This window comes from Leptodactylus fuscus, chromosome 6, assembly GCF_031893055.1.
Source record: "Leptodactylus fuscus isolate aLepFus1 chromosome 6, aLepFus1.hap2, whole genome shotgun sequence".
NCBI classification, from domain to species: Eukaryota; Metazoa; Chordata; class Amphibia; order Anura; family Leptodactylidae; genus Leptodactylus; species Leptodactylus fuscus.
This window is the reverse complement of record NC_134270.1, coordinates 140,484,048-140,500,118: the sequence shown is the minus strand read 5'-3', so window position 1 is coordinate 140,500,118 and position 16,071 is coordinate 140,484,048. Positions and strand designations below refer to the sequence as shown.

General features: G+C 42.9%; 1 protein-coding gene across 1 annotated transcript in view; it reads left to right on the top strand.

The window, feature by feature from the left end:
• Positions 1-1,393: 1,393 nt before the first annotated feature.
• SEPTIN9 (septin 9) overlaps positions 1,394-16,071 on the top strand; it is a 190,043-nt gene continuing 175,365 nt past the window's right edge. The window contains exon 1 of the mRNA XM_075277384.1: positions 1,394-1,491. Within this exon, the coding sequence (XP_075133485.1) occupies positions 1,470-1,491 (22 nt within the window). The 5' untranslated portion in view covers positions 1,394-1,469. The remainder of the gene's footprint in view (positions 1,492-16,071) is intronic.

The following is a 16,071-nucleotide window of genomic DNA, read 5'->3' as shown; positions in this document are numbered from 1 at the left end:
TTGTTTATAGCAACCAATGAGAATTGTGTTTTTCTTCTCCCCCATCCTACATAAGTCTATGGGGTAACCACCTTGTTTCATTACATTTTTTCATATTTCTGCTGCAGTTTATTCTTTTATTTTGCAATGTGTGGATGAAATTAAATGAGATCTCAATCACTTTGCTGGGACTGTAAAATGCTGCGATTTTTCCCTCTATGTTTCTACAACGTGTGTCCTCAGTGTAATGGGGTTTTCCCATCTCATTAACATATTCCTTATCCATCGGATTGGGGTTCAGTTGCAGATTGGAAGGGTCCTCACTGTTGGGATGTTCACCAAGATGAGGATGTCTTCTGAATGGAGCAATGTTCAGACAGGTGTAACCCCACTCCTTTCATTTTAATGGGACCACTGGAGATAGCTGTGCATTGCACCTCACCTACCTCTGGCGGTCCCATAGAAATGAATAGAGCAGGGCTTTAGATCCACCACCTCATTCAGAACAGGGCGCACAACAAGCCCAATCTCGTGATCGGTGGAGATCGCAGCGGTCAAGCTCCCACAATCTGCAGCTTATCCCCTATCTTGTGGTTTAGGCCCGGATCACTTCTCTCCGCATGTTACATGCGGACACTGCACGGAAAACACACGGACCCCATTATAGTCTATGGGGTCTGTGTGCTTTCATAAATTCACTGCTTGCCAATGCGTTCAGTATTCCCCAAGAGGACTCACCGAAAGGAATTCCGAATGCGGATGTGAGCCAGGCCTAAGGGATAAGTTGATAAGATGGGAAAACCCCCTTAAGAAGAGAGATAACCATTGGGGACGCCATGTGTTAATAAACGGGTTGAGAAATTATTGGAATAAAGGGGTTAAAGGTTTAAAGGAAGGAATCTATGAAGACAAAAATACAATGATACAAAGTCATTTTTCAGACAGACTTGAAAAAAAACAAGAAATTTCAATATAATTTTAAGCCCCCCTCCGCCCTATATTATGTGAATGTCACAGCACTGTCCTTGACCTTGCATCAAAGTGCATATTATATGAGAGTTCGGAGGATGTGAATAGTGACTGAACCTCCGTGCCAATGAACTTCAACTAGAGCAACAAAACAAACACTCTCAGAATAAGAGAACATAGGGCTCATTGTTTCTCAATCCACAATCTGACTCAGATTTTCACGTTTTACAAGGGTTAACACTTTGTGCGCTTGCAAGCGGCAGGAAAGGGTTAAAGAGTGAGGTCAGGTTTGAGATGCCAGCAGTACCCCGTGTCTCGCAGCACATTGGTGCATTCCATAACTGTGCACAAGTTCACTAAAGGTGTGTTCCTCAGAACAAATGGGAGTGTACTGATTGTGTATCTGTGTAAGTGTGCGCTTCCCTGCTCTGCCCTCCCCATTCTGCATTTGTCTCTCCTGGGAGGTCAGAATTCCCTGAGGATCTTAGCTAGGGAAGCTGCAAGGAAAGCCTTGGGGTACAATGAGGAAGTCATCTACGTCTGGTAAGGGGACCCTAGTTTTCTTGCTTGTTTGTTGTGACACCCAAAGAATGATTGTCATGTAAAAAGTTCTATTTGGATGTGTATCATGATCAGGAAGCCACATGTAATTGTGACACAGTGTGACATAGTATAGGTAAATAGACAGGGAAGCAAAGGCTGAACCTTTGGATCAGAGACACGCACAAGAAGCGCGAGGCGCACAGGCTGCAGAATGAAGTGAAAGTAGGACAATTAGATAGTTGTACTTTAGTGTCTCCCAGGGAAGATCTGTGGTGTATGGGCATTGTCATTCATCAGTACCAAACACTTATTAGGGTGACCTTACAGCTTTGTGGTGTGTAATTATGGGTCATAGGTGCAGGAGCTTGGAGCAAAGAAAGCAGAAGGGAACTTTGCCCCACATTAAGACGTTTCAGCAGCGTGCATTGTGACGCCAGTTGTCAGACGTTCTCTAGAGAGAGGAAAAGAGAAAGAATTTCCTAGTGATGGAGTCTGTAGGTAGATCTATCAATGGCCGTCACCCTATAATTCCCTGAGGAAGACATCTCAGTGTTGTGCCTATATATAAGGAGATTATTCCATTTTCACCTGCAGACGATTGGACATTTTTTGGATTATAAAGTAGTAATATGTTGATGACATAATGGCGGAGCTTTGTCAATCTTCAACGTCACTTTTCTGGGTTTATAAAGTTGCAAATTAGTTGCCATTTGTTTCCATTAATGTTTTTAGGTTGCCCTTATCCACTTTCATGATAGGGGGCAAGGCATGGACAGGGTCATTTCATGATAGGTGGCAAGGCATGGGCAGGGTCATTTCATGAAAGAGGGCATGGTATGGGCAGGGTCATTGGCCACTTCAAATTTCGCCTGATTTACTCCAGTTTTGATGCATTTCACATTTCTGGGCTTGTTGGAGGACGCACCTGCCCCCCATCATATTCACCATCATAACACCAGGGTACAAAATGCCAGTCTTGATGCCTCCTTTCCTTCCCCAGTGTGTTTATAATAAGGTGCCATATAGGCCTTAAAGGTCTGTATTATGGTCATTGAATGGTGGCTTAATGTAGCAATATTTCTAGGAAAGAATACTTCCAAGATGTATTACCTGTCTGCCCCCACCAACCATAACAAGTTCCCAAGTCTTTGATATGAATGTCTGGTAGACTGATAGAGACAGCCAAGTGCAGCTTACTTTTCATAATAGGTGGGGGTCCCTCAGGTTGGGCCCCCTGTGACCATGCATTTATTACGTAACCCCTTTAATATGACATGGGATTGCATTGCACTCAGTTTCAATACATGGTAAAGAAGTAGATAGACCTAGAGCAAGCTATGTATGCGGTATTACAGATCCATACAACACAGCCATATGTATGTTAAAGGATAATAGGGCCCCCACTTACTACATCCTATTTATAATACTAGTGTTTCCTTATGTTGTTGAGAGGCCTATGGGCCCACTTGGGCTCCAGGACCCAGTAGCAATTTCTTGTCTGCACACCCTATATTGCACAGACCAATACTGAATACTACCGTTAAATAATGATCTAATCTATCTAAGGCTCAGCTCACACTTGCTATGTGCCCTGTGTCATTTGTATCCTTTGTGTGACCCGATCGAAGGACTACACACCTGCTAAAACAGCAGTTACCCACGGACAGCCACAAATCCCATATACTATAATGGGTCCACTGGGTGATCACCAGGTTTCCGTCAGTTTTAAATTGAAACTGGCAAAGGGTTTGTAACTGAGTCTCAAACAGAGATGCTTATGTGATTGAAGCCTAAGGTTAGGTTCTGGTGACCCTAACCTATCTATCTGCAGGGCTGGGTTGACATACTGGGTACTGGTGACCCTAACCTATCTATCTGCAGCTCAGGGTTGATATGCTGGTGCTGGTGACCCTAACCTATCTGTAGAGCTGGGTTGATATGCTGGCTTCTGGTGACCCTAACCTATCTATCGGTGGAGTTGAGTTGATATGCTGAGTTCTGGTGACAGACTCCTATTAAATTTAAAATTTGTCTTTTTTTTACTTTGCAAAGCACAGTTCCTATTCTTACTTGGAAGCCATTGATGTATTACACAGTGCACCTCTACCTCTCATACTTTCAGTGCCCAAGTATACAGGGCCTGCCTTTGCTTCCAAACTGTCTGCTACAAAGTTGCTACGAAGACTCTTTCTACTGTATAAAAGATCTGGCACTTCCTTGACTTCACAGACAACCCCTTTATTTCAGTGGGTATGGCACTTTTTACTAGGTCTTCCTATAAATTACAGCTGATGGCTGTGACTCTATACAGCGGGACACCCTGTAGTCATAAGCACATAGACAACCCCTGCAAACATGTCACCTGACAATTCTTTGACAGCTCTAGGGACTATGTGTGATTGTAGAGCACATTAGTTAGATGTTAAAGCCAACATTGGCTTTTTTTTTTTTTATAACTTCCATAATTATATAAAGATATAAATTTTCTCGGACATATAACTATTCCAGATTCTTGATGACATCAATGCTTTCAGTGACTACACAGCTTTTATATATGGACTTAGCGGACTGGACTGTTACAACATGGAAGCCATTAGGCTCACCGCTTTTCACTACTAAGTATATTTCATCATACCACCATAGACCAGCGTACCATCACTATAGAAGTGACTTTATAGTCTACATATCTGTTGTGTTATTAGGTCAATTATAGGAAGATTTTGACTTTGTAGCCATTTTGAGCCAGGTCCGTAGTTACTGTATATGATCCTTACAAGACGTCTATAGAATACATTGCTAATCAGAGATCCTTATAGTACATCCTGTTGCATCATTAAGCCATAACCAAGTTTCTCAAGGATTCCTGTATCCTTCTAGATCTCCATAGCCATCCCCCACTCTGTACAATCATCGCCGTTATCCCTCCACTAAGATGTCAGGCAAGAGCCAGCACGCTCCGATGACACAATGTATAAGAAGAAAGGTTTTACTTGCACACCCTGAAGCGACTCCACCTCTGTGTCAGGAATGTGCCAGACCTGACAAAACTCAGTGACCCTCAGAACAATGGGGCAGCGGAACCAGTTCCTATGGACTCACCTTGCAAACCCATGGCTGGTGGGTTCAGGAGTTAAGCCAGTCAAGGTGCTTATCTGCTCTGAATTTGGCTTCCATGTTTATTTCAAGCTATACCCACATTGTGTAATTTCCTGTATCCTTGTGCCGTCATTGTAAAGCAAAGTAATCGCCAGGTAGCAATTAAAGGATTGAATGGAATAATATATCCACTTTATTAGTTTTCTCTGCAGCTCATCTGTGCTTAAGGCTAGGTTGATGAGGGTAATTTTTGAGACAGGACCAAAAATATGCGCTCACCGTGCTTGGCTACAGTGTTGGCCAAAAGTATTGGCACCCCTGCAATTCTGTCAGATAATACTCATTTTCTTCCAGAAAATGATTGCAAGCACAAATTCTTTGGTATTATTATCTTCATTTAATTTGTCTTCAATGGAAAACACAAAAAGAATTGTCAAAAAGCCAAATTGGATATAATTCCACACCAAACATAAAAAAGGGGGTGGACAAAAGTATTGGCACTGTTTGAAAAATGATGTGATGCTTCTCTAATTTGTGTAATTAACAGCACCTGTTACTTACCTGAGGCACCTAACAGGTGGTGGCAATAACTAAATCACACTTGCAGCCAGTTGAAATGGATTAAAGTTGACTCAACCTCTATCCTGTGTCCTTGTGTGTACCACATTGAGCATGGAGAAAAGAAAGAAGACCAAAGATCTGAGGATTTGAGAAGCAAAATTGTGAGAAAGCATGAGCAATCTCAAGGCCACAAGTCCATCTCCAAAGACCTGAATGTTCCTGTGTCTACCGTGCGCAGTGTCATCAAGAAGTTTAAAGCCCATGGTACTGTGGCTAACCTCCCTAGATGTGGATGGAAAAGAAAAATTGACAAGAGATTTCAATGCAAGATTGTGTGGATGGTGGATAAAGAACCTCGACTAACATCCAAACAAGTTCAAGCTGCCCTGCAGTCCGAGGGTACAACAGTGTCACCCCGTACTATCCGTTGGCGTCTGAATGAAAAGGGACTGTATGGTAGGATACCCAGGAAGACCCCACTTCTTACACAGAGACATAAAAAAGCCAGGCTGGAGTTTGCCAAAACTTATCTGAGAAAGCCAAAAACGTTTTGGAAGAATGTTCTCTGGTCAGATGAGACAAAAGCAGAGCTTTTTGGGAAAAGGCATCAACATAGAGTTTACAGGAAAAAAAGAGGCCTTCAAAGAAAAGAACACGGTCCCTACAGTCAAACATGGCGGAGGTTCCCTGATGTTTTGGGGTTGCTTTGCTGCATCTGGCACTGGACTGCTTGACCGTGTGCATGGCATTATGAAGTTTGAAGACTACTAACACATTTTGCAGCATAATGTAGGGCCCAGTGTGAGAAAGCTGGGTCTCCCTCAGAGGTCATGGGTCTTCCAGCAGGACAAGGACCCAAAACACACTTCAAAAAGCACTAGAAAATGGTTTGAGAGAAAGCACTGGAGACTTGTAAAGTGGCAGCAATGAGTCCAGCCCTGAATCCCATAGAACACCTGTGGGGGAGAGATCTCCTGATGGCAGTTTGGAGAAGGCCCCCTTCACATCTCAGGGACCTGGAGCAGTTTGCCAAAGAAGAATGGCCTAAAATTCCAGCAGAGCCTTGTAAGAAACTCATTGATGGTTACCGGAAGCGGTTGTGCGCAGTTATTTTGTATAAAGGTTGTGCTACCAAGTATTAGGCTGAGGGTGCCAATACATTTGTCCGGCCCATTTTTGGAGTTTTGTGTAAAATGATCAATGATTTGACTTTTTTTTCATTCTCTTTTGTGTTTTTTCATTGCAAGCAAAATAAATGAAGATATTAATACCAAAGAGTTTGTGCTTGCAATCATTTTCTGAAAGAAACTGAGTATTATCTGACAGAATTGCAGGGGTGCCAATACTTTTGGCCAACACTGTACATGGGAACATGGGAGATGTGCTGAAGGATAAGGCCTTAATCACACGACAATGGAAAATGGACATTTCTATGCTCAATTTTTTTTATTCATTGAGCAGCCTTTTTAGAAACAATGAAAGTGATTGAGTATATTCACATGTCTGTTTTTTAATGGCCAGAATAAAAACGAAAAATTTCTCTTAAATATTCGTGAACCATCAGGCTTTGTATGGACAACATGTCTGACATATAAGGGCTTAACCTCAGGTTCACATTCTCGGAAACAGTGATTAACCTTTACATGCTAAACAAATGCAATAAAAAGATTGGAAACGCATTATTGTGTAATCTACATCCCTCGCCTAAAGCAAGTTTCATAAGAATTGCATTTGTGCTGAAGCCCTACTTTTCCTACTATATAGAAGGGGACTTGTGTATCTCAGGTGCATGTTCTTTTTTGGGCCACACCTGTCATCCTGTCAACACTATCACAGTAGAGGATTAAATGGATCTGTCCCTTACATAGGTTCTTTAAATACAGGATATGGGTTTGTGCATACAGCTGTATTATACATCCGTGCTATACAAATCTATTATATATGGCACCCATAGAAACCTATAGGTCCAAGGCATGAGCAGCAGTACACAGAGTGACTACATATTATGTCAGTGTCATATACAATTGTAAGGACCAAGCCTTAAGGCTTTGCATCATACCTTATTATTATTATAATACAACCACAAATATTATCCAGGCTTAGGCCGAGGACACATGTGGCATAGTCGTCAATGGCACACCAACTGATGTATATAAAACCTAAAGAGATTGTACCAAGTTTTTAAGTTATTCAATTTTATAGGATAAAGGATAATTTCACAATTGGTGGAGGTCCAACAACTGGGGCCACCACCGATCCCTACAAAGGGGTTTCAGTTCTACATCCTGATGAAGCATGCAGCCTACTGCTCCATTTATTCTCTATGAGAGTGCTGGCCATAGTCAGCGCTATCGTATTGAATTGATAAAGCAGTAGTGCAGATGCTCAACTTACTGCTCCAACAGGATGGGGAGTTCTGACCCCTGTTATCAGGAGTGTGAACCCTACCACTGGGGGTCCTACTGTATCTATAGGGCATAACTGCTAAGTTTGGTACAACCCATTTTAGAAATTTCATCCACAGACTGCATATAAAAGCCACTTTAAAGCTGTTTCCCTACGTAGTGGAAAAAAACGTTCCATTATACAGTCACTGCAATTTGTATCCCATCCACATATTGCAATCCATTTTGTGGACCAAACACACTGCAGGAAAGCTGTTCCATGGAGGCACAGGTGCCAAACGGATATCAGCTATGCCGTGTATATGCCGTTTTCTAGCTGACCCGTTAATGCCACATTTGTGTGCATTTAACCTAATTCAGGACACCCCTGTAACTACCATCCAGTTTTCAGGACACCCCCGTAACTACCATCCAGTTTTCAGGACACCCCTGTAACTACCATCCAGTTTTCAGGACAACCCTGTAACTACCATCCAGTTTTCAGGACACCTCCGTAACTACCATCCAGTTTTCAGGACACCCCTGTAACTATCATCCAGTTTTCAGGACAACCCCTGTAACTACCATCCAGTTTTCAGGACAAACCTGTAACTACCATCCAGTTTTCAGGACACCTCCGTAACTACCATCCAGTTTTCAGGACACCCCTGTAATTACCATCCAGTTTTCAGGACACCCCTGTAACTACCATCCAGTTTTCAGGACAACCCTGTAACTACCATCCAGTTTTCAGGACAACCCTGTAATTACCATCCAGTTTTCAGGACACCCCTGTAACTACCGTCCAGTTTTCCTTGATATTAGACAAAAATATTATTTTAAAAAAAATGGAAGTTAATTCTTGTACAAGATAAATGAAAGATTAGAGTTATAGACAGTAACGGGTGTTCCGAGACCCTAAATTCATGTCCTAACACCATTAGTCATTTCACTTTCACTCTTTGCACCTTTTCTCATACTCCACTTGTGTCTTTGCTTTCTTAAGATCTAGCACTCCAAGCATCTGACTAGCAGCCGAGGTGACGAGTGACAGAGAGGGGGTGACACACGGGTCACATTCCACAAGGGTGCCAGTACAGTCCAGACAGGGCAACCTTATCACCTTTGTGTGACCTGAATGTTACATTCACCTGACTGTAAATTCTTGTCTACAGTATTTGGGCTGGTAGAAGAAAACACAACAATGACATTTCTGATATTCACCAGGGATTACCGGAGAATGCACCTCATCTTGTATGGGGAGAAACACACAAAACCAAGGTTTCTATTAAAGTAATGACAAGTCTATACCTTAAGCTCCAATAGTGGGTGTGCGAGAGCAGGGGAATATCTCAGAATGAAATGTCATCTGTGAATGCCTCACCAAAGCCTGGTTGTGGGTACCCAGTTCACTCTACATGTTGTTGTATCCAAGTGAAGACCTTCCCAGGCGCTACTTTTGGAGATTTTAGACCTTCCTTAATTTTGAGTTTTGTCCAATATAAAGTTAACCCTTTAACTGTGTAAATGGCAATTTCCTGTAGGCTTAGTGTATCTGGAACAAGCCTACGTTGTATGGATAATACAGAACCCCTACCTTGCTATGGTTCCACCTGAATAGAAACTTCTTATAGGGGTTAGAGGCTTCTGACTGAGTTTTCCAACATTTTTTATCAGGTAGCAGATAAGCCTATAGACTAATATAACTCACCTTCTAAATGTCCTATTGTACCTGAGCTGACTATCCAGTTCCCATTGGACTGGAAGTGATGACATCATATGTGATGTTTACATGACTGCTCAGCCAATCAATGGCTTCATTGGTAACACACACAAGCAGCACATCACCACCGAGGACAGTGATTGGCTGATTGGTCATACAGATGATGGATGTGAGGTCATTGCTTCCTGTCTGTGGATGGTTGGAAGCCCTGGAGACTGTCACTAGGTTCACACCTGCGTTCTGGTCTCCGTTCTGTGCTTTCTGTCTTCTACATGCAAAAAGACGGAAAGCACAGACCGGGTCCGGCCGTGAGCGGCGGTGAGCGTTTTATGCTCTCCGCCGCGAAACCGGTTTTTTTCAATCCGGACACAGAGTACTGCATGTCCGACTGTGTCCGGATTAAAAAACCGGGTTTCGCGGCGGTGAGCGTAAAACGCTCACCGCCGCTCACGGCCGGACATCTTTCTCACCCATTCAAATGAATGGGTGAGAGAGACTCCTGCAGGTTTCTGTCTCCTGCTCTGTTTTATGCAGGAAACGGAAACCTGCAGAACGGAGTGCCGGGCGCAGATGTGAACGAGCCCTGAGCAGGCAAGGGGAACAGCTTATTGTATAATTGCTCTTCTAACAAGTAAGGATTGTCCAAAGCAGCACATTCACAAGATTCTCATGGTTGGTGGGTGATGGGGATCTTGTACCCCAGAGTATAATAATTGTTTATGGGTGTCCACAGTGGGACATAATACTGTGTGCAGGGGCCACTATGGGGGATAATACTGTGTGCAGGGGCCACTATGGGGGATAATACTGTGTGCAGGGGCCACTATGGGGGATAATACTGTGTGCAGGGGCCACTATGGGGGATAATACTGTGTGCAGGGGCCACTATGGGGGATAATACTGTGTGCAGGGGCCACTATGGGAGATAATACTGTGTGCAGGGGCCACTATTGGGGATAATACTGTGTGCAGGGGCCGCTATGGGATATAATACTGTGTGCAGGGGCCACTATGGGACATAATACTGTGTGCAGGGGCCACTATGGGGGATAATACTGTGTGCAGGGGCCACTATTGGGGATAATACTGTTTGCAGGGGCCACTATGGGGGATAATACTTTGTGCAGGGGCCACTATGGGACATAATACTGTGTGCAGGGGCCGCTATGGGATATAATACTGTGTGCAGGGGCCACTATGGGACATAATACTATGTGCAGGGGCCACTATGGGGGATAATACTGTGTGCAGGGGCCACTATGGGGGATAATACTGTGTGCAGGGGCCACTATGGGATATAATACTGTGTGCAGGGGCCACTATGGGACATAATACTATGTGCAGGGGCCACTATGGGGGATAATACTGTGTGCAGGGGCCACTATTGGGGATAATACTGTTTGCAGGGGCCACTATGGGGGATAATACTGTGTGGAGGGGCCGCTATTGGGGATAATACTATGTGCAGGGGCCACTATGGGATGGGCCGCAATGGGAGTATGATGGATGTTTGTTACTTTTCTCACATAAGAAAAAGTTGAGATTGCAGGAATTTTTCTTTACAAAAGTAAAGAAACATGACGCCATGTTTTTACATTACAGTGAATGTGAGCAAACACCAGACGGCGGGCGTTCCATCTGCATTCATCACTCTTTTGCTGTTAATGTCCGTTGCCCTCATCCTATGGCCCAATTTTTAACAGTAGTATAAATTTTAGGGGGATTGTAGACGTATAAAATGATCTTTCCCTAGAATTAAGTACTGTATATATACTTACTCATGGTATTGCCATAAACATTGACCCTGTACAATGGCAGGTGGAGGCCCCAAACTCATGAATTACTGTCCCATAGGCACGTTGTGTGCCAGTGCTTATAGGGAATCATATATCTGTGGAAATCTATGGATTGGATTTGAGTCAATGAGAAAAACTATTGGCTGCCTATATGTAAAAGCAGAGGCAAATAGAAGTACAGTATGGATAATATAGATAATTATAGATGTGTACAACCTGATCCATAACACAAAGATATGCATAATGCTCTGGCTATGTATTAGGCTAAATTCATACAACTATAATATATCTGTATTATACAGACTGCAAATTCAGTAGCCATAACATCTATCTATATGCAGACGGTTAGCTGTCACCTCCATATTTATAAGCTTATTGTGTGGCAAATGACTGCTATGACTTGCATATACTGTACTTGTTAGATTTAATGGTGGGCTGCTTACCAGGGCTATATATTGTGCCCATATTTGGCTGTTCGGTTGTAGAAGGTGTCTATCAGCTGGGGTCTGTTTTCTATGCCCCCTCCCATTGTTTAGCACAGATCAGCTGTTAGATCTGGTTCTGGATGAGATCTGTTTAATGGTTAAACTCTCGTCTGCTGGGCAATATATCGTGCCATAGTCTGACAAAGAACGTTTTATCATCGGCCCACAAGTAACATATTTGTTCAATCTTCCACTTCAATTAGTTTCTTCTTTGCAGCTTTATGTGTGAAGTTTCGGCGCTGCTTTCTTTCAAACTATAAAGATACAAAGTTTCATGTTTTCCACAAACTATAACTAATATAAAGGAATATACATAGAGATTGTAGAGTGACCATGCGAACACAAGATCATTCAAGCTGACAGCTCCTGCTTTTAAAAGTCATTAGGGTTGAGCCGATCTTTAGATTTCAGGATCGTTTTTAAAATCCGATTTCCGATCATTTTCCATTCGAACCTGATCCCGATCCCAATTCCGATCCCAATGCAAGTCAATAGGATTTTTTTAATGATTGAAGATCGGATTTTAAAAACGATCCTATTCACTACACAGCATGGAGTCTAAAAATTGAACGCTTTAATTGTTAGACCCCACGCTGTGTAGTGATTAAAAATAATTCTCTGGCTACTTAGTCCCCCCCACTTACCTGCACAGAAACGCTGCCGCTGATCCGGTCCCCGCTGTTCTCACTCCTCTTCTCCCTGCCCCCGCCTTCCAGGTTAGTGTTACACACCTAGGAAGAAGGCGGGGCTTGTGGCTTAGGAGAGTGTGGGCGGATACAGGGCGGGGAGATGTGAGTGCATCACTTACGTCTCCCCTCCCAGTACCCGCCCACACTCTTCTAAGCCACAAGCCCAGCCTTCTTCCTAGGTCTGTAACACTGTAGTGCTAAGGTATTAATTGACCATCTGGAATCCATATTGACAGTATCCCTTTAAGAATATTAGATGGTAACAGTTAGCCTGTAATTTCTGTAGACTTGAGCTCCTAACACTTGATAATGTTTAGTGAGAGATGCTGCATAGCTCTCTTATCAATGCTTCTCACAGAATATTGTTATGAGAATGCTGTACCATATAAAGCTGGTTGATGGGAATGCAGGTTTGCTTAGCACCAGGAGCATTCAATATCCGATGAAGGATTTTTCCAGTGTCAGGCTGAATTCACACGGAGAAAACTGGCGCGCAATCTGGCACATATACGTGTGTCAGAGTTTGCGTGCTCAAAAAAGATCCCATTGATTTCAATGGGGGTTACGATCGTATACAGCGCGTAATTTTGTGCCCGTAATTTTGTGGGTTCTTTTTTGAGCGCGCAAACTCTGACACACGTATACGCGCGCCAGTTTACTCCGTGTGAATTCAGCCTCAGGTTAACCTCTGAAGAGCTGCTCATTTGGAGGGGGGAAGCCCTATACTGGACAAATGCTGATCTGTTAGTTTGTGTAGCACTGTTAGCTACTAGAGAGGTTAGCTAGTCTCCCATTAGAATGAATGGACGCAGGGGGTTAAGGCTGTGTGCCGGCTACTTCCATTCATTCCTATGGGACCTTGCTAACATTGTTAGCTTTTCCCACAATGCTTGGCCAGTAGCAAAGCATTGTGGGAAATAACCTCCGACCTGGAGCCCACCTAAAAAGATCGGGATCAGAATTCCGATCGTGATCGTGAAAGTTACTCGATCGCCGATCAGAATCCGATCTTTTCCTATCCCGATCACTCAACCCTAATATTCATGTATACAAATGTGTGCAAAAGTTTTAGGCATGTGTGGCAAATGTGCCATAGAGTAAAAATGCTTTCAGAAATAAAAGTGTTAATAGTTTATTTATGTAAATAAACAAAAAAAAATAGAAATCTAAATCCCATCAATATTTGATGTGACCACCAACCGGGGGAGGAGTCCTGGAAGTGATGATCCAGCCCCCACGGAGCCCAGATATCATCATCCAGTTTGTCTGGGATTATATGAAGAGACAGAAGGATTGGAGCAAGCCTACATCCACAGAAGATCTGTGCTTAGTTCTACAACCTCCCTGCTGAGTTCCTTCAAAAACTCTCTGCATGTGTACCAAACAGAATTAATGGAAGGCAAAGGTCACACCAAATTGGATTTAGATTTCTCTTTTCTTCATTTTGTAGGTATTCCACTCCTGCCTAACACTTTTACACATGACTGTTGTACACAAACCCTATTAGATCTGTTTGTGTGCTCCCAGAGCTCCCAGCCCCAATAAGGACAAGGACTGATCAGACCAGTTTCATAGGAATCCAGTTGACCCATCATTATACTTTTTGCATGTAGAAAACCATAGGCATTTCCATTGACTCTCCTGAAGCATTAGGGTTCAAAATAGTCCCATAGTCATTTAACCTGTTAAAGACTTGTCTATTTTTTTCAAAAAGTGCCCAAGGGTAGAAAATAAAGAAATAGTCTATACTGGTATGTGTCAGTCCTGCAGCGATGACATCACATTCATCCTTCACATAACTTCTGCAGTGAAGCATTGCCTTAGCGGACATGTATTCATGTAGGACTTGTGACTACTGAGCCCAGTGATAGGCTATGGGAAATACTTCAACCATAGACATGATCAGTGGCCTAACTAGGAATGGCTGGGCCCCAAGATGAATATTTGACATGTCCCCCAACCCCCTCCCCCTGACTTATGCACAGTGGCCCCTTCACACAGTATTATGCCCCATAGTGAGCTGGGTCTGTGTCGTGACGCATAATGACGCAAGCCAGCCCACGTGACATCTGGGATATCACCAAGTAGGCAGAAGCCATACGGAGCCCAGGAAAGGTAAGTAAGTTTTTTTATGTTTCCTCACCTTCTCTGGGCCTCAGATCATTATACTCGGGGGTCTAAGAAGACCCCCAGGTATAATGATAGCAGTGTTTGTGGGATTACCGATCCCCTCTCCTGATCACATCCGCATCTGCAGAAGGGGAAGCGATGGCGGCCATGAGTAGGAGGGAGGATCAGTAAGTAAAAAGGGCCCGTTACCGGCTGGAGTAACTCCAGCCGGTAACAACCTATAAAAAAAAAAAAAAAAAAAAAAAAACATCAGGCTGTCCCCAACTGCAACAAATCTGCCTTATGTGAATATACCGCAAGAATGATAATTTGCATAATTGATATTACTATATATAACTATATTACAAAATGATATCACAGGCGTAACATGTTTAGAATTTTCCATTTGCAGCTTTCTATGGGTACAAACATAGGTAACACCCATTGCCTTTTTTTTAGTCACTAAACAAACATAAGGGGCAGCTCAGGAGATAGTTGTTAGTGCCATAACAATGAGACTGGCAGGCTTTCTGTAGACAGTGGCAGGACAAGTTATTTTACCGCCCAAGGCAAAGTTGGCAAAATGTTCCTGCCGTCATACTGAGCCAACTTACCATTGAAAACATTTCAGTTTACTATAGACTTAGGGGCTATTGTACACATCCACATCTTCTTTTCTTCTTATTATTATTGAATTGTCCAGGTTTTGTTTTTTTTTTCGAAAATGCAGATTTTCGCAACTCTTTTTATCTCAACAAAAAAGCAGCTTGTCTGCAACATGTGAACACTATTTGTGTCATCAATACAGTTTGTAATATACTTTATTAACACATTTTGTCTCCTTTGTGTAAAATCCTGAGCTGAAATCCACTTCTGTACGCTGAGGCCTACTGGGGTATGGGGTTTGACGGGCTTTGTACAATACAGGGAAGCTGAGGTGGAGCTCACTTCAAACAGTTATGTCTGCTCTGGTGTCATATGGAAGATGAGATCCTCATCTTTCATATGACATCAGGATTGCAGTTCTATCTCTATTACTTCCAGAAATATTACCAGCAGTTTTAAAGCAAATTGATTTGGATTGAATCTAATTTGACTCAAATTTTCCTGAACCTGAACCCACAAACTTAGGGTTCGTCACCCATGAAACACTATAATACTCTGGGGTCTACTGACCCTAGAGTGGAGGTGTAGAAACATAACCTTGCCTCATCTCTCCTAGGCATCCAATGTCCTCCTCATGGCTGATTCCATGTTTCCCCAGGACCACTGCTGAGGCCTGTACTTTTAGACACAGATAAGTGAATAAGTAAGTGACGTCACTTGTCCTATCTCACAGGTCCTATCACATGTGGTTAAAGCAATGCTGTGTAAAAAAATGGGAGGAATAAGTTCACATAGCAGGCAAACAAAGCAGCATTTCTAAAAAGTCTTCAATTTACATAAACTACCAGTACACATAGGATCCTTAAGATGGGACAACCCCTTTAAATCCATCAGACTGCTTGGTCTTCAGCCCATGTCCTGAACTCTCAATTCACAGCAGTCATAGGAGAGGTATGGTGCCATAGCAAGCAGTATAGCGGACCCCAATTCTGGATATGCATGTGACTTCAGAGGAGGGACCTACATCTATCAGACATTTCTGTAGATATTCCACAAATATGTTTTGTCTTGACTGGTTGTTTCAGTTTAAAAAATGCCCAAAAATTCTGATTTATGCAAAATGAGAAATGT